Raw genomic sequence first — 21,686 nt, forward strand, 5'->3', positions numbered from 1 at the left:
ATGAGTCTAAGATGAGAAAGCTGAGGCCCAGCTTTCTCAGGTGGAAATGATTAAAAAGGCAAATTTTATCCCCACAATCGGGGAAGTATACTATAATTTGTTTTAAAAACTCTGTCTCAATAGAAAATAATACAAAAATGATTTGATTCCTTATTCTTATTAAAAACATTCCAGGCTGGGGTTGTGGCTCAGTGGTAGAGCACTCACCTAGAATGTGTAAAGCACTGGGTTCGATCCTCAGCACCACATAAAAATAAATAAGTGAAATAAAGATATTGTGTCCAACTACAACTAAAAAAAATTAAAAACAACAACATTGCATGCATGTTTAAGAGGCTGACAGGTGAGAAGTCACAGGGAAAAGGCAACCACATCTTTTTATCTTCAACTTGGCACTTCATTTCCCTTTATTGGATCCAAGGACATGGCAGCAATCAGCCCCAGAGAGAGGTGCAACATGGGGCTGTTGCCAGAGCCCAGCCTGATGACAGGACGATTGGGTATGCCAGAGAGGTGGGAGTCAGAGTGCACCCGACTCAGTGGATAAAGAGGTGTCACAGATACCACAGCCTCCGGGGGTAGCATCAGGTGGCTAGCCTCTCAGACTATGTCCCTAAGCCTGCCCACAGCTGGCAGAAGAGCAAATCCTCAGCTTCCTAGAAAAGGTGACTTCTTTCACCATGTACCTTTGCCTGAAAATGGTGGCTTAAGAGGGTCAGTTGGAGAGAAGATGGGAGATTTGGCCAATTTGTTATTTGGAGATCCCCAGGGCTAAAAAATGCACCATGGGAGAAGTACTTATGTGTGTAAGAGACAGACACACAATCATCAAGAAATGAAGAAGGAAGCATCAGAGTGGCGGAGGTATTTCCCAAAGGGATGGGGTCTGGTTGAGAAACCCCAACCCATATCAGGATCATATGCTGGGCAGCCCAGGGTCTCCACAAGGCCCTCTGGGAGGAGGGTGAACTGGGAGAGACGATAAAGCAGTCACTGTGAGTTGGATTAACCCCAACTGATACTAGAAACACAAACTTTCAGCAGGGCTGTGGCTTTGAAGGACACCAGCACACAAGCCTAGAAAGCATCAAGCAAACACTGGCCCTGAGCAGCCTTCCCAGCTCCAGGAGCTTGCTGTGTTGGAGGCTGGGCTCTCTCAGTTGTCTCTGCTGGTACCTGAACTTGTTCCCTCTTGGCAAGAGTCCCCATGGTAGGCATTATCCTATCCTCAGTTCTCATCCAGAAGTTGGGGGTCTAGTGCTTAGTCTGCCTGTCTCCTTTTACGGGAGAATTTGTGCAAGACCACAAACACTGCAGTATCCTAATTTTCCTAAGAAAGAGGCAACATGGAAGGTTGCCTGGCAGGTGGGTATAGAACACCAGCCACCACACCGGATGCTCTGTGGCACAGGGAGCCAAGGTTGCTCCCTACCCCAGTCACAGCCACCACTCAGAAAAACAGCCCTCTTCTATTCATAGGGACAAACCCCCTACTTTTCTGAGCCCCTTTCCCCTCTCTTCTAAATGGTATTTGATCTCCTGTCCACCCCCAATTTTGTCAGTGGCCTTCCCTGGGTTAGATCCTGTGAAATCCAGCTGCTCCTCCAACACTCCTGAGAACAGGCAGGGAACAACAGGTATAACCTGGAGATCCCCCACCTGTCCTCTCCTTCCCACCCAGAAGAATGGACCATTGGCCCCTCAGTCTGCTGCTGAAGAACAGAGGGCCTCAGAACCTGCAGCAAGAGGAAACTGCAACAGTCTCTCCCAGGTGTCTCTGGGCTCTGATGAACTGTGAGTCTGCCCCACAGGCAACGAATCAACATGGGTCCCTGCCCTAGGGCTCCCACCACTGCTGAGAGCCATTGCCAAGTAGGTTTGACACATGGCATGACCCAGGTCATTTGCAGTGACATTGCATGTAAGGTGACCTTGCTCAAGGACCAGGGCGGATCCAGGTTGAGGGTGTATCCTGCTGGAATTAGGGAGTATCCCGCTCCTTGGGTTTAGGGCGGTTCCAGGTTTAAGGTATACCCTGCTGGGAATATGGCGTATCCTGCTGCCTCAGGCAGGCCCACTCCTTGAGTTCCCGTTGAGTTCTCGCGGGATTCAGAGAGTATTTGGGATTCAGAGCCCGGTGGAGTGTGTGGATTTTGCCCAGAACGTGGATTTGCCCAGAACGTGGATTTGCCCAGAACGTGTGTGTAAAGTGCCGGTGATAGTTCGAGAATAAAGAGTTGCTGTTTGAATCTACAAGGTGTGTGGTGGCTCGTGATTTTGTGCCCAGCCAGACTGCGGCACACCACCCTCTTGCTCCCAGGTGCAGGACCCAGCCCACATTGTGCTCAGCTTCCCCAAGCCCAAAATACCTGGCAGGTTCCAGTGGTGGACAAGCTGAGGGCCATGTGTCACGGTGGGACTCCAGGGCCTCAATGAGCCTCTCCCGCAGGGTCTGCACATCAGCTCCAGCCACTGTAAATGAAAACAGGCATGAGCGGGTAGTTAGGAAAGAACAGATCTGTGCCCTTCCAGCCTCACTCAGCAACAAGGGCCCAGTCCTGAGAGAGACACATACAGTCCTATCTCAAAGTTGGGGAGCGGGGCTCCTCTTGTGACCTGAAGCAAAGCAAGGAGCCCCTTCCCTCAGAGGGAAGGAAAGAGTCCCCTGCAAACTGGCCTCTGAGGGCTCTTCCAGGGGCTGTCTGGTCTGCCCTGATACCAACCCCATTTTGACATGAAGGCTATTCTTGAGATGTGGTGCCCTTCGTCCCACCCCCAAACCTAGGATGGGTCACACCTGAAGGAGTTTCTACAGCCTGGTTTTCCTAGGGTCTTTTCCAGGCTGACAGAGGAAAATGTATAAGGCTTCCCTTGGGGACTCTTCACCCAGTAGAAGGCCAGGAAGAAGGGGGAATCAAGGAGAGCAAGACATTGATAACGCACACTGTGGCAGAGCCAGGACACCCACCTGGTAACGTTGTTCCAACTCCACTTTTGGAAAAGGCCTTAAAGAACTGAAAGGAAACACAAAGGCAAGAGTCAGCAATTCATGCTGGCAAAGAGGACAAGAGTGGTGTCAGACAGACCCAGTTTAAACTCCAGCTGCTTATAAATTGGGATCATTTTGGACAAACTACTTTTTTGAGCCTCAGTTTCTTCATCTGTAAAATAAAAACCAGCAGGTTCTTCTCTGAAGGCTGGACACTGATTCCCTGCTCCATTACCCTCCACCTAATCCCTGCCCCCACAATGCTGAAGCACACACGGAAGCTGGAGGTGACAGCTCACAGACCTCACTAGAGACAAGCTCTTTACATAAAGCACTAGTGCTCACACATGACTATATACGCAAGTGGTGAAGAACCATTGCTGTTTTTCCTTAGACTCATGTGAAAAAAAATACGAAGAAAACACTTTATATGCCCTTTAGAAAATGTCAGCTTTCCTCTCTGTCAGTCTGTCCTTGGTCCTTGTCTGGGGAAAGGGGTTTCAGGCTGGTGTCCCATCACAGAGCACTGACAGCCTGCCACAGCAGGTAAATGAAGGGAGGGGCTCCAGAACAGGACCTACCACAGGGTGGGGAACAAGTCTGTCACACACAGCCCACTTTGTATTGTTTTTTTGTGATCCGTTCTTTATTCAAAATAAATTATCCAAAATTATTTGATCTTATGGAATAAAAGAGGTTTGTTTTCAGCTGTTGGTTTCTTGGAAGGTGCAGCCTTTTCCCCCACAGGCTGCTTCTGCTTAACACCAACATCCTTCTTTCCTGCTTTTTTACCACAGGCTTCTTGCCTGCAACCCCCTTCGGATCTTTTTTTTTTTTTTTTTTAATCTGATTGGGCTGCTGCCTCTGCTTTACCCACCTGGAGTTTGTGATTCTTGGCCTGTGAAGAATGGGGTTCCGGCTCATAGTCTCTGCATATTGATTTAGTTTCAACATGATTCTCAGATTTTTCAATGGATTCTTCTTTAGGACTCTGCAATGAATCTTACATGGTGCCCTGAGAGCTTGTTGGATTTCTGGGTTTTCCGAGATTCTGCTGAGGTCTGCACTGATCATCTTGTGAACAGGGGGGTTATAGTTATTCCTGAGGGAAGCACTTTACGTCAAGGGCCACACAGATCGTCTAACTTCCAAAAAGCATTTTTAGTCCAAATGCAGAAATGCCCCAAATGCCCACCAGGAGCAAGTTTCAAAATGTTCAGTTTGCTTACATTAAGTTGAGTAATTCCAGGGATGTTTCTGAAGGCGTTGATGATACCATTGTCTCCATTGTAGATAACACAGGGCCCCCTGTGATGGATTCTCTGGATACGAGGATGGTTTCTTCTTTTGCCTTTGCCAGCTCTCATTCGTTGTGAGGCATAGACCTTTTTGACATCATTCCAGGGTTTAAGTTTCTTAAGCGGCAAAACAGGCTCCTTGGTAGTCTTGTAACCTTCAACTTTATCTTCCACCATCAAAGGGCATTCAGAAACTTCCTCAATTCTATGACCTTCAGACATGACCAGCACTGGTAAGGCTGAGGCAGCCAAGGCAGAGCAGATGGCATAGCGCTTTTGGATTGTGTTCACTCCACGGTGTCAAAGATGCCATGTTTTGGTTGGAGCAAACATGTGGCCTCCTCTACACGTTTCCAAAGGCACCCGGCCAGAACAGTGGTTCCCACCACCTTGAACTCTGGAAATTCGAGCCACAGCTCTGCCAGTAGCCCAAGACTCAGCGCTGGTCTGATGGCCTACTAATTCACTGACAGCACAGGGCTGTCTGGTGTTTTTACACAAGTTGGTGTGAACAAAGTTCACAATATCTGATCTAATTAGAGCCTTGAACACAGCAGGCAAAGTGACATTTTTGCCAGATGACGCCCCCTTTTCAGAGTACAGATGTCAGGGGTCGAGCACACACCGTGACTGGGAAGGGAGAGGGTCACAATTCTCTCAACTCAGCTGCTCCCTCAGGAAAAAGGCCACTTTGATTCATCACTTTGTCTTCCTTTCCCATGTACATGACACCCCAGGCCTAATCTGTCCCTCCTTGGCGCACGAGGACAGAGAACACTGGACAACTCTTTAGAATCTGGGCTTCTGCCCAAGTGGCAATAGAGTGGCCAAGGCCCTTGCCTGTGCCCTCCTAACTCAAGAAAGAACAGAGCTGTCCTCCTTAAGGACAATCACTTAACTGCCTGAGGAAGAGCCTGAAGGCAAAGAAGAAGCTTCTGCCTCCAGGCCCTTAACTTCAGGGCTGCTTTTAGCTACTTTGGGCCACTGCCTCTAAAAGCACAGCCACCTGGCCTTACCACAAGCTGATGGCTGAATGGCCCTGGGATCTTTAAGACCTGCCTCTGCTATACTCTGTGAGACCTTTGGCAACCCATCAACCTCTCTGAACCTTAGTATATCATATTTAAAATGAGGATGACATCACTTACCTTGAATTGTGAAGATTCAATGACAACACATCTAAAGTGCTTGGTACATACAGAAATCACTAAATGTTAACTACAGCATGACATAATTATTCCTTTCTCTTCTTCCTTTTAAACACTAGGAAATGCTGATAAGCTAGGACTGTGTGTTCTGACCATGTGTAGGCAGGAAACTAAAATCTGGAGACCAACTCTACCCCCCTTACCCACACAAAGAACAGACTGCAAAGAAATACCATCTCCTCAGCTGCAGCCTTCTCCTGCTCCTTCTGACCTCACCTGGCCCCTAACTTGCTCTCTGTTTATTCTCTTTTTAAAACATGAATATCAACTTTTATTCATAAGTGAAAACAATCCATTTACACATGCCACACATATTTTAAGAGTGTTTTAAACAAATCTTGACGTAGTAAAATTATGTTATCGTAATACCTATAAAAATGATCACACATTCCAGAATTGTGACATGAGACCAAGTTGATAATATATGTTTAGGCATTTGTGGGCAGACATTGCTTCCCAAAAATAAAATAGAAGTTTTGCATCTGCAGTCACTTGGTGTCGTCCTTATGTATTTACAGACAGGACAGACTGCACCTTGCTTCCCAGGCAGAAGAACACTTCTGACATACTGAAGCCTTGAACTGTAGGCCCTTCACATATCTACAGCTGTCACTTTCAGATCTGAGAGGTAACCAGTACCTTTCCTTCATCAGCCATCAGGTCACCCAAGTCTGAGCAGGTACCTGCCTTAAAAGAGACCGATCTTCCCTTCATCAAGCACCCCCTCAGCCCCTGCTAAATCTCAGACCCAACCATACAAGCTGGGAGGTGGCATTAAGAGTTACCTGGGGGAACACAGGGACTCCAAGGGACCCTCATGAGGTACGGGGCTAAGGGAAGGCTCTGCTTCCACTCCTAGCCACTGTACTATCACTCTGCCTTCCCTCCTTCTGTCCTCAGAAGCTTCCCTTCTACTTTCTAGAACAATGTCACCACCAGAGCTCTGGTTCCCACGCAGCATACTCTTTGGGGACTTTTCCCTATCAATTATCTTTTTCATCCTTCCCCTTCCCTAAGACAGGTCCTCACCTGTCCTAGACCCCTTTAGTGCAAACTTTAAAAGAAGAAAGGACAGAAAGAGGAGGAAGGTGGAGTGAAGAGAAGACTCCTCCCTTCTCCTGCATTTCCCGTTTCCCCTCCCCTCACTGCCAAATATCTCAAAACCCTCTTCCCACTTCTCTGACCTCTCTCTGGGTTCCCCAACCAGCTGGCTCTGGTGCCTGCTCCACCACTGGTTGACAGTGTTCTGGGAAAGCTTGCTGGTGACATTCTCTTTGGCTGCTCCAGTGATTCCTGGTCTCCCCATAGTATCTGATGATATTCCTGTTTGCTTCTCATCTCCATGGCTGGTGTGGGTCACTTTTTGTGCCACATTTTCTTGATATTCCACGTTTCCTTGATATTCTCTCTGCTTGCATACCACCACCTCCCCTCTTTGCTTACCATGGACCAGCCCTCCTTGGCTACCCTCTTCTAGCTGCACCTATGACTGCTCTCCTGTGCTGTTGTCCTTGAAATCTCCTGCCCCCAGCTCTCTGGCAGCCGCCACACATCAGATTGTGGCACTGTTGTGTTTAACGAGCCCTTGAAGTCACTGTCACAAAAAGGAGGCTCAGTCTACGCCTTTTGTGTGTGTGTGTGTGTGTGTGTGTGTGTGTGGTGCTGGGCGCAGTCTACGCCTTTCAATGAGTGACTGAATACATAATTCAAGAACATGCCCATCATTTCTCCCTCACCAAAATCATCTACTTTCTCCAACTGATTTGCAATCTGAACCACCTGTCTTAGGCCCTCACCTGTCCTAGACTTATGGTTCCTCTTGGTGGCCTCTGTACAGATGTCAGGGAACCCACACACACACCAAGACTGAATCACCCTCCTTCAACCTACTTCTCCAACCTGTTTCTTATCTCACCCAGTAATTGGTCCTCCTCCCTGTCATCCAGACCAGCTTCTCCCTCTCCCACTGAGATTCTGAGAGTCTGACTTCAGGATACTCTTCAACAGCTCTCTCTCTTCACCTGTCGCCTTGTCTAGGCAGAGCCAATAGGTGAGAACCTATTTCCTAGATTACTGCATCTGTCCCTATTGTTCTCCTTTCACAAGTCAGAAAATTTAATATGCTCCATCTTTTTATTTCTCATGGCCAGCAAGGTTAGCTTTCTAAGGCACAATTCTGGTCTGAACATGTCACTCCTCCTCAAATCTCTTCCATTAACTCCCCAGTGCACATGAATAAGGTCCAAATTTACAGCATTCCACAACTTGTTTCCAGAATCTGAAACCAAACTGACTTCCTACTGCTACCCATTCCCTACACTCCAGCTACAAAGGACTAGAATTTTCCACCCAACCAGGAGGCGACAGAATGCATTCATCTCTGCAAGCCCTGCCGAGCCTGCACAGCATCTAGCACACAGAGGTACTCAACAGACTGTTCAGCTGAACACAAACTCTGCACTTTGATCACCTTGGATGCTCAGGTGAAAATCTAGTCAGGACACATTTTTTTTCTACTTATTAAGTAGCTGTTGGAAGCATGTGCCTGCCCCAGGAAACCACCACAACCCCTTGGAAACAGGCAACTGAGCCTTCGGGAGTGAGTCTTCTTTTCCCCAGGGCATCTGTGCCTGCCCCTTTCATCTCTTTACACAAGACAGGAGCTCTGCCCTCCTGCCGGTGGGGCACCTGTGAGGTCCTTGCCTCTCCCCAGAAGCAGGGAAGCAGGTGGTACCAGGCAGGCCAACCGGAACCTACAGAAGCACTGCCTCCCTGGGGACCACACAGCTGCACATGGGCATGCTTCCCAGCTGTGACCAACCATGGCACTGAATGCAAACTTCCATTAACAGGTTTTCAGAAGAATGTCCCGATCTCCAAGTATTTTATAGTGAGCCCACGAGGACAGACAACCTTAGCCACTTCCTGTGCTGTGGACAAGAAGGTAGCTGGGAGACGGCAGGTAACACAGAGGAGACATCTTTCTGAGCCCTGCCCTCACCCCTGACATCCACCCTCATAGCAGGAGCCACATAAGATAACAGCTGACTTGACACTCTATAGGGCATCTACGCTACCAGCCTGGCTTTCAAGGACCTGCCATTACTGGGTTCCTTCCTCCCCTGCCCTGCCTTACCCCAAACATAAGCCTCTGCCCAACAAGTCCCTTCAATATGCCACACGGTTTTGCCCACAAAGAGTCTGACTTTGGGATACTCTCACCCCCCACTCCCTCTTATGTGGTGCTCTGCTATGCTCCTCCCCTGTCCTAGACAACGCCACCCATCCTTCAACACATGCAGAAGTTCCCTCCTACAAAATGTCCTCTCTGATGAGTAAGGAGGAGCTCAGGAAGAGCCTGGGCCCATTCCTCCTGTCCTCGCCTTGTTTGGACCACTCAGCCAGTTAGTGTGTGTCACCTGGCCTCTCCCACAGTGCTGAGCACCCAGCAAACATCCCCTCACTAGCTGCTACTGGCCACCCACCAGCCCCCCCACCCTGGGGACAACGAGAAGTAAGAAAAATTTCATTTACTGAACCCCAAATAAAACCCATTCTTAGCACTTTCACAGGCAAGGCCTGGCTTCACGTGTGACCACAGTCCCACCAAGCAGGCATTGTCAGTCCTTTTTACAGATAGCGAAACAGGCCAAGTGTCACCCAGAAAGCAGAGGAGACTGGATCTGAACCCACATCATGATCTCCTTGGTATCTTGCAAAGGGAAGACATGTCCTCTCCTCCACTTCAGCCAACCCTTGGCCACAAAGGGTCCCATTCCACTGCCCACAGAGGGGCACTGCAGTGGCCCAGAGAAAGGCCCCTCCTCAGTAGCCTAGCCAGAACCTACTGCAAACCAGCCCCTCCCTCCCTGTTTCTTTGTTTTCTTCCAGGATTCCAGCTCCGGTCTGATGGGGATCTGACACAGCCAGAGCCTGCCCTTCAGGGCCAGCTGTTTGCTAAACAGGCTGGGCTGGTAGAAGCTCACTCTGTTTATGGTGACAAGGGGCAGGAGGCATAGAAAAGGTCAGTGAGGTATGTCACTGACTGTGGCCAGAAAATTATGGTGAACTGTCTTACTGATATCAGCAACACTCTCTCCCCCTGCTCAGCATGGGTCCTCAGGGCTCCCATAACATTTATATGAAGAGTGAGCACAGTCAGGCTCCAGTTCCCAGGGGCAGCACATGGCAGGTACAGCAGGACAGGCCTCTGGGATCTGCTCTCCTTTCCAGGAGCCCAGCCACAGTGCCCACAGGTGCACAAGGCTCTAGAAGGGCCAGAATCTCTGGAGATATGAAATCTGAGTAGTGTTTTAAAAAGCACTAGTTGTAAAAATCAATTTAGTGAAACGTAGTATTTTTTTTAAATGAAAATATCAGTATATTGCACTTAATAAGAATATACATTGTGAAATTTGTTTTATCAACAGATACAAACCAATTTTGGGATCACAATGTAAAATAGAGACTTCTTACAGTTAGAAAACGTTTGAAAACCACAGCACAGAGCCTTAGAGCAAGGACCCCCTAGCAGCTGAAACTGCTTGGCCATGACCTAGAGTCCTGAAGCCAGGGCACTGAGTGCTTCCCCTGGCTGAAGCTGAGGACCAGGTTCCTCAGGAGAGAAGGGAAGGCTTCGCCAAGGAAGGCCACGCTAGTCTCTGGAGAGCTTAAGAAATGGACAGCTGACTACCAGACTGGCCCAGCCAGGTGCTGCCTGTCTGGAGACAGGGAAAGGCCAAGAAGACCAGCTAAGGCCCTCCTAGCCCCTCCCACAGCCGGCTGGGTGGGTAGAGAGTGATTAATCACTTGAGGCATCCAGGCTGCGTGTGCTGCGTGACCTGGGGAGGTTGCTGAGGAGCCTCTGCACCTGTGACTGCCTCCTTCATACATACTGGGCCCAGCCTCTCCCAGGTAAAACAGAAAGCCCCAGGTGTTGAGCCCTGAGGAACCCCAACAGGCTGTTCTGACTGGCCACTATACCAATGCTAGGGTACTGGGCAGTGGCTGCACCCTTGTCAGCCTGTGAATGACAGCTCCTGTTGCCACATTGGTATTCCTACACTTCCCACTCAGTGCTACCCTGGCCCAGCACAAGGCACCCCATTTTTACTTACATACCATGGGGCAGAGGACAGAGCAATGTCCTTGCCAGGGAAGTCTACTTCAAATTGATGATGGCTAAGCAGTCTTTTTCCTACCAGCTCTAAATAATGTGGCAGAAGCTACTCACTTGCTGCATTGTCCCGCAGACCAGACTGGCCTCAGAGCCTGGACCCGGGCCCTGACCCTAAGAGGCAATAGTTTAGAAAGGGCCCTCTGTTGAGCTGTGAAACCCCTGAATCCAGCAGGACTTCACTAGCCTTGAGAAACAGAAAGGTGGTGTGGAGTCAGAGCTGGACATTCCTGGAGATAAAGGCTGCTGGGTAATTAGGCTGTGTTCCAGCTCATAAGTCTGCTTAGAACTCCAGGTCCCTGAGCTCAGGGTTATTTTGTTCCAGGGACAAAACTTGGCATTTTAGCTTTCAAAGGCATTTCCTGATTACTCTTAATGGCTATAGAGGACACTGCTTTTTTAGCTGCCATTCTGATGAGGGGGAGCATATCATTTTATAGCAGGAAGAAGGAATTGGACTTGGTCTCTTACACTTAGAAGAAAACTAACTGGATGAGAGCCAGGCCTGAGTCCAGGGAGGGCCCTCACTATAACTGCAGCATCCTTGCTGCTCAGGGTTGTGCTGGGCCTCCAATTTAGAGTCTGGGAAGTTGTTCAGACATTGATCAAGCTGCTGGTGCCCTGTGGTGGGCAAGCTGGCAGGCAAGCATCATCAGAGAGCTCGTGGCTCCTTCTGCAAGAGTTGGGTGAAAGAGTCCTCATGCCTCGGGTGTGACAACTCTGTGTCATGGATCCCTGCTTTCTGAGGCACTGGCATCTCCATTGTGGGCTGAAGCTGCTCTATGAGCACTTGTAGGTCAAACCCCTTGCTTGATAAGGACGAGGCTTGTCAGTGTCTCTGGGATTCCTTTGAGGAACTAACATTAAGTGCCGGGTTGCTCAGGACTAAAACACTCAGGGGTCACTCCAGGGGACTGGGCTGTGCAAAATACCACACAAAAGACACAAATACTTTTTCTTTGGGGGTGCTGTGATGGCTCCTCTGACCTTAAGGGTCCACAGAAAGAGAGAGAGAGACAGAGAGAGCACGCACGTGCTGACCCATTTTATTGAGGAGAAGCTATTTAAATGAGGCAAGGGGTCAGGTTTCAAGGGGCTGAGTCTAGCTTCATGATGTCTGCTGTCAGCAGGTTGACTGACATCTGGGTAGGCCACACCCAAGGGCACAGTAAGAGAAGGGGACTCACACAAGGCACTTCCAAGGAACATTCTATTCCAAGCAGGGCAAGGGATAATATTACAAAGGAACAGGTGAGCATAGCTCCACCCATGGGGATGTAGGAAGGCACGCCCATGCACGAAGACACAGTCACTCAAACCCTAGAAGAGTAGGGAGGTCTAGCAGCACAGATGCTGCCTGAAACATCGCCCAGCAGGGGAATTAACTCTGTCATGTGCCAGTCGGTCTCCCACAATTAAGCCCCTGGAGCCTGATTCTGTCTAAGGATGGGTCAGAGGCTGAATCCTGGTTTTACAGAGTGAGGTTAGAACTCCAAGGCTGGGAAGTCAGGAGTGAGGAAGTGAAGGTCACTTCACACACAGCTCACTCAGAGCAGCTAAAATCTGCCCAGCCCAGCACACCCACACAGGGCCATTTCCTTTACAAAAAGCACACTTTTCCAAAATAAATGAATCTTCCTTTTCTGCCTCCACCTCTAAAACATTTACTTCATCCAGCAGAGGAACACTATTCCAGGGGCTGGGATTTAAATAACTCAGGCCTAGAAGCAATGGTGAACCCCTGAAATGCAGCATCTGGGCAGATGCCAGGGAAGCACAGAGCAGCTGGTGAGATGCTTGACAGGAGCCACTCACCACCCTCACCTCCCCCCTCCTTGTCACATACCCTCACAGTAGGGAAGCCTGAAATGCTAAAGTCTCTGCAGATGGCAGTATTCGACTCATCAGCACAATCTAGGGCAGCAAGGTTCAGTGCTGGCCTCCAGTCTGAAAGGATAAGAAAACAGGGGTAAGCAAAAGAAGCGGGCACACACTCTGCGGCTTACCTAACTTCCCCACACAACACCATCCCCCACATACCAACCCTGACAGCACCTGACCCCAAAGCTGAAATGAGAAAGGTCGCACCTTCATCAGAAGAGGGCTCTGAGGTACTCCCTTTAGTCTGCATCAGGCAGAGCCTCACAAGAGCCTGTGCTTAGGACACAGTTCTGAAGCCCAGGTGATGTGGAAGTTACATAGCATAGGCAATGCTGGCTGGTGATGCTCTGCCTGCCCCTCTTGCTCTGGGGGCAAGGGAAGATGCTGGAGAGCGGGAGAGAAATGTGAAAGGAGCCTGCCCCTGAAAAAGCCCTGGTATCACCTCTGTCCTATGGTCATCTGAGAGTCTGATCAGTTCCAGAAGGGTGGAGTGCATGGCTCGGGGGGGCTTGGCATTCCCCAGTAGACCCTCAGGGTTTCCAGGGCCAGAGGTACTGGCAATCAGCCCAGCTTGGGTGGATCAGGCATAGGGTGTTAGGAAGCAGGTCCCTGGCCAGAAATGGAGGCAGGAATTTTTAGGGGAGGAAGGAATGCATCTGGAATCTAGGAATGGCAAGGAAGGAAGCTGAGGCGAACGTCTGAAAGGACATTAACTCTGCTCCCTCAGCAGGTCCCAGGCCATGAGGCCTCTCTCCACTGAAACTTACTGGCAGAGAGATAATAGCAAAGACCAGGGTCTGGAAAACAGAAAAACTAACATACACTAGGCAGGTCCCCTGAGCTCCGATTCCAGGTCAGAGGCCCTGTGAGCACCTACTGAAGCACCACCTTACACTGAGGCTGCCCAGCTGCAAAGCAAGCACATACAAAAGGCCACACAAACTGTGAGACAGCAGTTACTGGTACCAATTTATGGAGCACAGACCTGCAAGAGTTTGGACATCAGAGATCAGCCTTGTGGACAAGGCATGAGTAGCGCAGGAAAAGCAGAGATGGAGTAGAGCCTCAACACTCAGTGCAGCTGACTAGCGCCATAAGCAATGCTTGATCTGGCTTCTGCCCACACATCCACCCTCCTCTTACCACTTCCCCAGAGGAAAACCAAAGTTTTTTCTTTTCCTGAAAGCACAGCTCTCTCTCTCATCTCCAGCTACTCCCCCTAAGAAAGGGCCTGTCTGCAGCCCACCTTACCTAGGCTCCCCACAAACTCCTTGCATCAGGTCCAACTCAATGTTGTTTTTCCCCAGGAAGAGCTGTTTCTGCCCAAGGCTCAGGGGCATCACTCATGTTTCTACCACACAGTTACAACCCTGCCCAGTTCCAAATGTCTTTTTGTTTTTGCACCCTCTGCCTAGCATCCCATTACCCAGCACAAAATAGATGATCAGTGTATATTTACTGAATTATACAATTGACTCAGGTCAGGGGACTATCTGGCAGAGTGCTCTTGCTAAAACATTTTCTCTATGCTCCCAGCCTCAGTCTTTCCTGGGGTCCAGATGGTGGGTAAGGTTAAAGTCAGTCACCTGTGATTATGCCTGTATTCACTCATTTGATATTCTTTAGAGGCTACAGCAAGGTCACAGAAGAGAAGAGCTCCCCTACAACAGCCTGATACCTAGAGGTCCTGGGATTTGCTCTGGATCACAGGCAAGAGCACACCAGATCTCTTCTGTGTCCCTCACCAAAGGGAGGATGACCAAGGACAGTGGAAAGCACAGTTCACTTCCTAGGACTATCTGGCACACTGTTAAGTTTGGCTCCTAATTTGCATTAAGGGCTCTGATCACCTTATTCTGGGGATACCCAGAAAAGAGATCCAGCTGACCTCAAGAAAGTCTCAATTAGATGTAAAGGCAGAAAAGAAGCAATTTCTGTGGTCTTCTACCAGCAAGGACCCTCAGGGTGTTCAAAGAACCAAAGGCCTCAACTGTTCCTCCTCTAAGAGTACAGACCACTAACCCTCAGGTCAGAACTGGTACTCACTTCTGCTAAGGCATGAAGATCCTTGAAGGGACTGGAAGAGGACAGAATGTGAAGTTGGCATTCATGAGTACCCACGGCATACTCTGTATGATTGTATTCCACCACGGCCACTTGAGGTGGGCATCATGCCCTGACTCTGCAAATGAGGACACAGACTGAGAAGCCTCCCAGTTCACCCAAGACCAACTGAACTGGAAAGCCTACTGTCCTCTCCACCTCACAAGGTCATTGCATTTGTGCTCTTTGCTCCAATAGCCTTCTGCATGAGAAAGAGCATAGTCGGAAGAGTTTGTCTTCTAGTTAAATACCATTCTCCATAACTCACAGCAGTCAGTGGCAGCCTAAGCTCAGCGCTCATTTAGAGCACAATGCTCTCAGCAAATGTATAGAGTTTACTGTGTGCCAAATTTATCTCCTTTGGTGCTCTGAACAACCCTATGAGGAAGTAAGAAGCTATTTATCTTTAAACCTGCTTTCCTCAATGTAAAACAAAGATTAGATAGCCATGCACAGGGCATGGTAATCTAATTAATGGTGAATCTGGGATCTGAACTCAGGAGTTGAGCCTCTGAGCTGGTCTCAGAAGGGCTCAGGTCAGAACTGAGGTCTGCTCTATTGGCTTCCCAACCCATACGCATGGAGGGCCCATGGGGGCAACTGTTGAGCAGTGGACAAAAGCAACGGCAATGCTGGAGCTGTCTTTGCCTCCTTCTCTTTATGCCTTGATTCCTTAAGTGCCTCTTCTGATCTGCCCCAGCTTCAAGGGGAAGGGAGGAGGAAGCTGGGGTCAGTCAGGAGCAGGAAAAGTCCTGTCCAAGGAATGTTTCTCAGAACTACCCATGTCAGTACCTTAATGAGCCATAATGACAAATAAAGCTTCAGTTTGACAATAATCACTATGGGCCTGGCTATTCATTATTCTAGTATGTTAATAAAGTTTACAGGAAGCCATTGGTTTGGAGTGAGCTCCTACATTATGCCCAACAGACCAAACCAAAATAGAGTCATCAACTTGAAGCTGTCCTCTGACCTTCCCAGATATCAATAAAGAGAACAGCCAAATCCTCAAACAGGCCACTTTTAGCCACATGATAAGAAGTTCCCTTCTGCTTAGTGTTTACAAGAAAAGCAACTCTGGAAGACTAATCCAGTTTTGTTCTGTTCCTGCCATCTTCAGCCCTTTTCTGTCTATAAAAAGCCACACTCCTCTGCTCAGCTCATCAGATCACTCTTTCTACTTAATAAAATGAGATGCTACAAGATCTAGAATCATAAATAAAAGCCTATTAAGGTATTTAAATTAAATTTGCCTTATCTGAGTGTCCTGCTGGTAAAGCAAAGCTGCATTTAACTAAGTGCTTTGCCATCTAGGCAAGAGCATTCTGAGGTGTTTGGTGACTTTAATACACCACCCACCCACTCTGGAAAACTACTAGTGCAGTTATTGCCTTACAGAGTAATTTTTCTACTAATAGAGTAAATAGGAAATAGAGATGGGAAGGGTACAGAAGCAAGAGAAACTAGGAGAGCTGTGAATTCTGGAGTGATAGGTAAAGGGACACTCTGCAGTGACAGGATATTCCATGGTGGGAATTCTACTGTACCTGGGAGTTTCCCCTGGCACAGGCAGGGTCCTCCTTCCCACTCACAAGGGCAGAAGGGGCACTGCATCCAGAGTTAGAAGACTGTTCATAGTCGCAACTAGCCGGAGTACCAAGGGCTCCATATGTGTCTTCTCTAGGCCTCAGCTTCCTCATGGTCAAATGCAGGCCAGCATGGATGGTCTATACCAGCTCTGATAATCATTCAGGTGCTGGATGGTAAATGCCTCTTGACAAGAAAAATGGCCATGTAACTTCTGAATGTCAATCAAGCCTGGCCCCTCATTAAGGTAGAGACAGATTTACCCAAATCTCCAAGAGCCAGTGAGATCTAGTGGTCCAGTGACTAGACCCCACCTGTTCTCAACTCTGACACCCAATCCAAGTCTTCAGGAGTCCTCCTGATAGTTAGCCTATACCTGCCGCATGCTTGTGATCCCAGAAGCTTGGGAGGCTAAGGCAGGAAGATCAATAGTTCAAAGCCAGCCTCAGCAACTTAGTGAGACTCTGCCTCTAAATAAAATATACAAAAGGGCTGGGGATGTGGCTCAGTGGTTAAGTGCCCCTGAGTTCAATCCCTAGTACCAAAGAGAGAGAGAGAGAAAGGGAGAGGGAGAAAGAAATTGTTTATACCATGCCCAGCTAGTTCAGGGCTGTGCAGTCACCATCATATCCCTTCCTTCTACCCTGATGAAGGCTTTTGGGCAGTGAGGTCATGGGATAGACAAAATGCCTTCTCCACCCCTCCCATCTGGCTTGACAACCCAGGTTTGAGTCAAGAGGAGCCACAGCACCAGCATAAGCTTCTATTGTTCACATTCTCTTCTGGAATCCTTTGAGGCTCAGACCATTGAGTATTTAGTAGACTCTTGGCATGTACCAGGTTTTACACTAGACACTATAGGAATACAAGTAGGAGGCGTCATCTGTGCCCACGAAGGGAGGCAAAGCCAACCATGCTCATGGTCACTCAAACTTGTCTTACAAATCTTATTTTCATGGCTCTGCACATGCTGTTCTCCTACCTGGAGTACTCTTCCTCCTCCTGCCAGGCTCTACAGAGTCAGAAAGGCCTGGGGTTAGCCAGCATGATGGCGCACACATGTAATACCAGCAATCTGGGAGGCTGAGGCAGGAGGATCACAAGTTTGAGGCCAGCCTTAGCAACTTAGTGAGGCCATAAGCAACTGAGTGAGACCCCATCTTAAAATAAAAAAGGCTGGGGGATGCTCAGTTGTAAAGCACCTCTGGGCTTAATCCCCAGTACTCCTAGGTTCCCCCAAAAAGACAATGATCATGATATGATCTACGATTCAGACATTTTTACTAGTAAAGATATGTGTAACAACAGTCTATAAGAATTCAATTAGAAATTAGAAAGCTAGACTTGGGTATACACCTATAGATCCAGCAACTTGGGAGGCTAAGGCAGGAAGATCACAAGTTTGAGGCCAGACTCCACAAATTAATGAGAACGTGTCTCAAAATAAAAAATAAATAAATAGGGGCTGGGGCTGTAGGCTCAGTGGTGGAGCGCTTGCCTGGCATATGTGGGGCACTGGGTTTGATTCTCAGCACCACATGTAAATGAAATAAAGGTCCATCCACAACTTTAAATTTTTTTTAATTAAAAGGGCTAGAGATATGACTCAGTGGTAGAGGCTCCCCTTGGTTCAATTCCCCAGTACTTTCCCTAATACACAAAAGACCCTCAGCAAAATGCTAAGAAAAATATGTGATAAATAATTGCTTGAATAAAGGACTTTGGTGACCAGGATAGCTCTCTGTGATTACTTCCTTTCATGAATTCCTCAATAAAAAATGAACCACTCCTTCTGCCATTTTCAAACACAGCTTCGTACTGACACCAGTTTTCCTGCTGTGTGTAGTCCACTGCCCCAACTGCAAAGTAAACAATGATTTCTGACTCAACAAATATTTGCTGAATGATTAGCCAGTGAATAATAATGAAGTTCTCAATTAAACACAATCCATTTCTGGAACATATGGTAAGATATACAAGTTTCTCTGAAATAGAAAGGGGCAAGAAAGCTCTCAGAAATAACAGCTTTGCCCCAGGGCAGCAAATGCCCCAGAGAACCTATCACCCAAGTCACTGAAGAAATGTGCCCTGTCCAGTCAGATTAAATGCCCCAAGTCAACTGGGCAGAATTGCAAAATTCCTCTCTCCCTCCATGAACTTCCACACTCCCTGAGCTTCTGTTCCAAGACACTTATATTAACAGCAGCAGGAATGGGCCGCACTGGCAGGGTCTAGGGTGGTATGAGAGCAGCCCTCTGCTGGTCCACAACCCCAACTTTTCTAGGAACTTGAGAATACAGAGATGAGGTGAGATAAATTTATAGGTTTTCAGCAGGGTCTCACCAGGAAAGTCCCCTATGGACTGGAGTGGAGGACATGCCTCACCATTACAGGCCAATGACAGATTCTGCCAGTAACCTCCCCCTACACAATGTTGATCCCCATGGCTCACATGAGACCTTCAGTTTCTACAGAAACCTCCTACCTATCAATTACCCTGATTCTCCTTCAGACTGATGCTTTCATTTTTCCTTTAAGAGGTTAAATTTGGCTTTTACTTTTCTTTTTTGGGGAAGGATTTTCACTCCTTGCACTGGGAAAAGACCACTTTGGAAGTGGCAACCCTCATCCAAAAGTAGGTTGGCTCAGCATCTGGATGTCTAATTCATAGGAAAACTTCAAGTTGCAAGAAGCCAAATAGATGAGTCAGCTGGAAGCTAATCTTACCCTCCAGCACACTCAAGATCAAAGAATCTTCTAGAATAAGTCCATCTGCAGCCATTAAAAAGCTCTTATAGCTTCAAAGTGGAAACTGATTGGGGGACTTTTATGATGTTCAGGTCCATAATGTCCCCTGAATTAACCTCCCTTTATGTATTCCAGTTCCGTGGCCCACATTCTTCCTCCCTCCTTCCCTCATCAGGTTGTGTGAAGGGCAGTTTAGTAACAGCTCACACAGGAGATGGACCAGAGAGGCATGTGGGCAAGTGTAAATTGAAGGTAAAAGTGTTTGTAATTTTGTTAAAAGATTATTTTTCAGGAACATATAATTAAAAGATATATGCATCATTCCATCCAGCCACTCCAGGAAGTCCTTTGTGAACAGCTGCTCAGGGGGAGAGGCTGTTAGAAAACTGACATCTACTTGTGCATTCCACTACAACTAGTTGAGTTTATCAAGAAATAATAACACAGGAAGGGAACAATAGTTCTAGTTCTCCTTTCTCTAGAAAGGCCTATTCCCTAAGATGCCTACTGTTCTCACTTGATGATCACTTCAAGGAAGGAACCCCGATAGTGCCCTACACCACAATCAGGAAGTAGCTCCAGTCAGAGGTGACAAATCAGAAACAAATCAGGATCACTACGCCATTCCTGCCCCCACCCCAGAACCTACTGTCTGGTTTAGGCAGATGTGTGATACTACAGGAATCTTTACTTATTATTATTTTGCAGTAGTGGGGACTGAATCCAGAGGCAGTCTACCACTGAGCTATATTCCCAGACATTTTTATACTTTTGAGACAGGATCCCACAAAGTTGCCGAGACTGGCTTTGAATTTGCCATCCTCCAGCCTCAGCCTCTGGATTTGCTGGGATTATAACCTGTGCCACAATGCCTGGCCTACAGGGATCATCAAATTGGAGAAAGGAAACTATGAGACAATATATGTCCATTACTTAGTAAGGTGTCTGGTGTATAAACACTCAGCAAATATTAATTACTATTATTATCATATTTCCTCAACTCTAAGTCTTAAGTTTTTAAACATTCTAACATTTTGTAATAGAGTTCACCTTAAAATCTCTATACATTTAATCGTTTCTGTCTTTCTTTTTTTTTGGTACTGGGGATTGAAATAGGAACACTTAACCACTGAGCCACATCCCCAGCCCATTTGTAAAATATTTTATTTGCAGACAGGGTCTCACTAAGTTGCTTAGTGCCTAATTAAGTTGCTGAGGCTGGCTTCTCGCGATCCTCCTGTCTCAGCCTCCAAGGCCGCTTGGATTACAGGTGTGATCCACCTTGCCTGGCCATTTAGTCATTTTCTTATTCACCCATTCCTCAGGCTGTTATTAAAGGAATGGTGGATTTCACAACCGATGTGTCTTGAAATTAGGGAAAAGTGCCCAGGCCAGTGAATGGAACACAGAATAAGAACCAAACCCAAACCATTCAGGCCTCTGGGTTCATGGGATTAAAACATAAGGGTCTGAGAGGGTCCTTGGTCAAAAGGAAGAGAGATGTGGATGTGGCCCTGAAGCTAAGGAGCAGGAGGCAGCAGGTCAGGAGAGGCCTGGAACAGAGACAGAAAAACTCCCTGGTGAAGACACCCACTCAAAAGATAACCACGAGAAAGGAAGTCTATGTACCAACTGTGTCAACTAGCTGAAGGGGTGGAGGACGGTGGTGGGGCGGCAGAGTGAAGGTCAGTTCCCTTTTCTCCCCAGCACAGGTCCAGGGCAGGTAGGAACTTGGCAGGAAGGTGACAGGGGTCCTGGGGCAAGGGGGCTGCCGCGGGCTGGACTGGAAGAAATGTCTGAGAAGCACGAGGAGGAACAAAAGCGAGCCCCTCTCGCAGGGATGGGGGCAGCAACCTGGCAGAGGACGATGGCGGCGAGCAGAGGTGGGGGGCCGCAGGCGCGAAGAGGGAGAGAAGCTCCGGATGCGGGCCAAGAGGAAAAGCACAAAAAAAGCGCTTGAAGGATGTTCAAGTGCGGGCGGGCGTGCGACGGGCAGGCAGGGCGCGGCGGGCCGGGGGTGGGAAGGCGGGAACGCGCCCAAGGGAGGGCCCTCGGCCGGCAGGTGGGGGGCGGCCCCGGCCTCTCACCCTTAACGTCGTTGGCCAGCGCCTTCCACGTCGGGGCGAAGGCGATGCAGTGGCCGCACCAGGAGGCGAAGAACTCCACCACCCAGGCGCTGCGGGAGTTGAGGACGGCGCCGCGCACCGTGTCCGCCTGCAGCAGCGTCAGCGGGTCGGAGGACGAGTAGAGCGCCGAGAGCCGGGCCGCGCCAGCGCCGGGCACCGCGAGCAGCATCGGCGGCAGCAGCAGCAGCAGCAACGGCGGCGGCGGCCCCGAGCGGCGGCCGCACCTCTTCATCCTCAGCGGCGGCGCCCACCACAGCACCCAAGTTTGCGACCAGTCGCTGTCGGACTGCGCCGCGGCACCTCGGACCTCCGCCCTCGAGGCGGAGCCACGTGGCCCCGCCCCCGGCCCTCAGGCCCCGCCCCGAGACCCGGCGCGCTACTGGGGCTTCTCCTGCTGGCCAACCCGGCGCTGAGCGTGGTCCTGGCTAGCTGCCGAGGCCTCAGAGCGGCGCGAGCCCGCTTGCCGCCTCAGGTCCGAGGAGGCGAGTAGCGCAGCCCGGCCCCAGGAGCCCCATCCCCAGGGGAAAGGAGTAGGTGCCCGTCTAGCAGAAGCCCGGAGTTGGGGTCGCG

The 21,686-nt window shown here is 49.0% G+C and overlaps 1 protein-coding gene and 1 pseudogene across 1 annotated transcript in view; both read right to left on the reverse strand.

Moving 5' to 3' along the window:
- Qsox1 (quiescin sulfhydryl oxidase 1) overlaps positions 1-21,399 on the reverse strand; it is a 37,828-nt gene extending 16,429 nt beyond the window's left edge. Inside the window, exons 1-4 of the mRNA XM_027934879.2 lie at positions 21,078-21,399; positions 12,518-12,618; positions 2,969-3,014; positions 2,370-2,472 (exon numbers count right to left, since the gene is read on the reverse strand). Of these exons, the coding sequence (XP_027790680.2) occupies positions 2,370-2,472; positions 2,969-3,014; positions 12,518-12,618; positions 21,078-21,348 (521 nt within the window). The 5' untranslated portion in view covers positions 21,349-21,399. The remainder of the gene's footprint in view (positions 1-2,369; positions 2,473-2,968; positions 3,015-12,517; positions 12,619-21,077) is intronic.
- LOC114092306 (large ribosomal subunit protein uL4-like) lies at positions 3,831-6,801 on the reverse strand (annotated as a pseudogene).
- Positions 21,400-21,686: the final 287 nt, after the last annotated feature.

Source organism: Marmota flaviventris, chromosome 12, assembly GCF_047511675.1.
Source record: "Marmota flaviventris isolate mMarFla1 chromosome 12, mMarFla1.hap1, whole genome shotgun sequence".
Classification (NCBI taxonomy): Eukaryota; Metazoa; Chordata; class Mammalia; order Rodentia; family Sciuridae; genus Marmota; species Marmota flaviventris.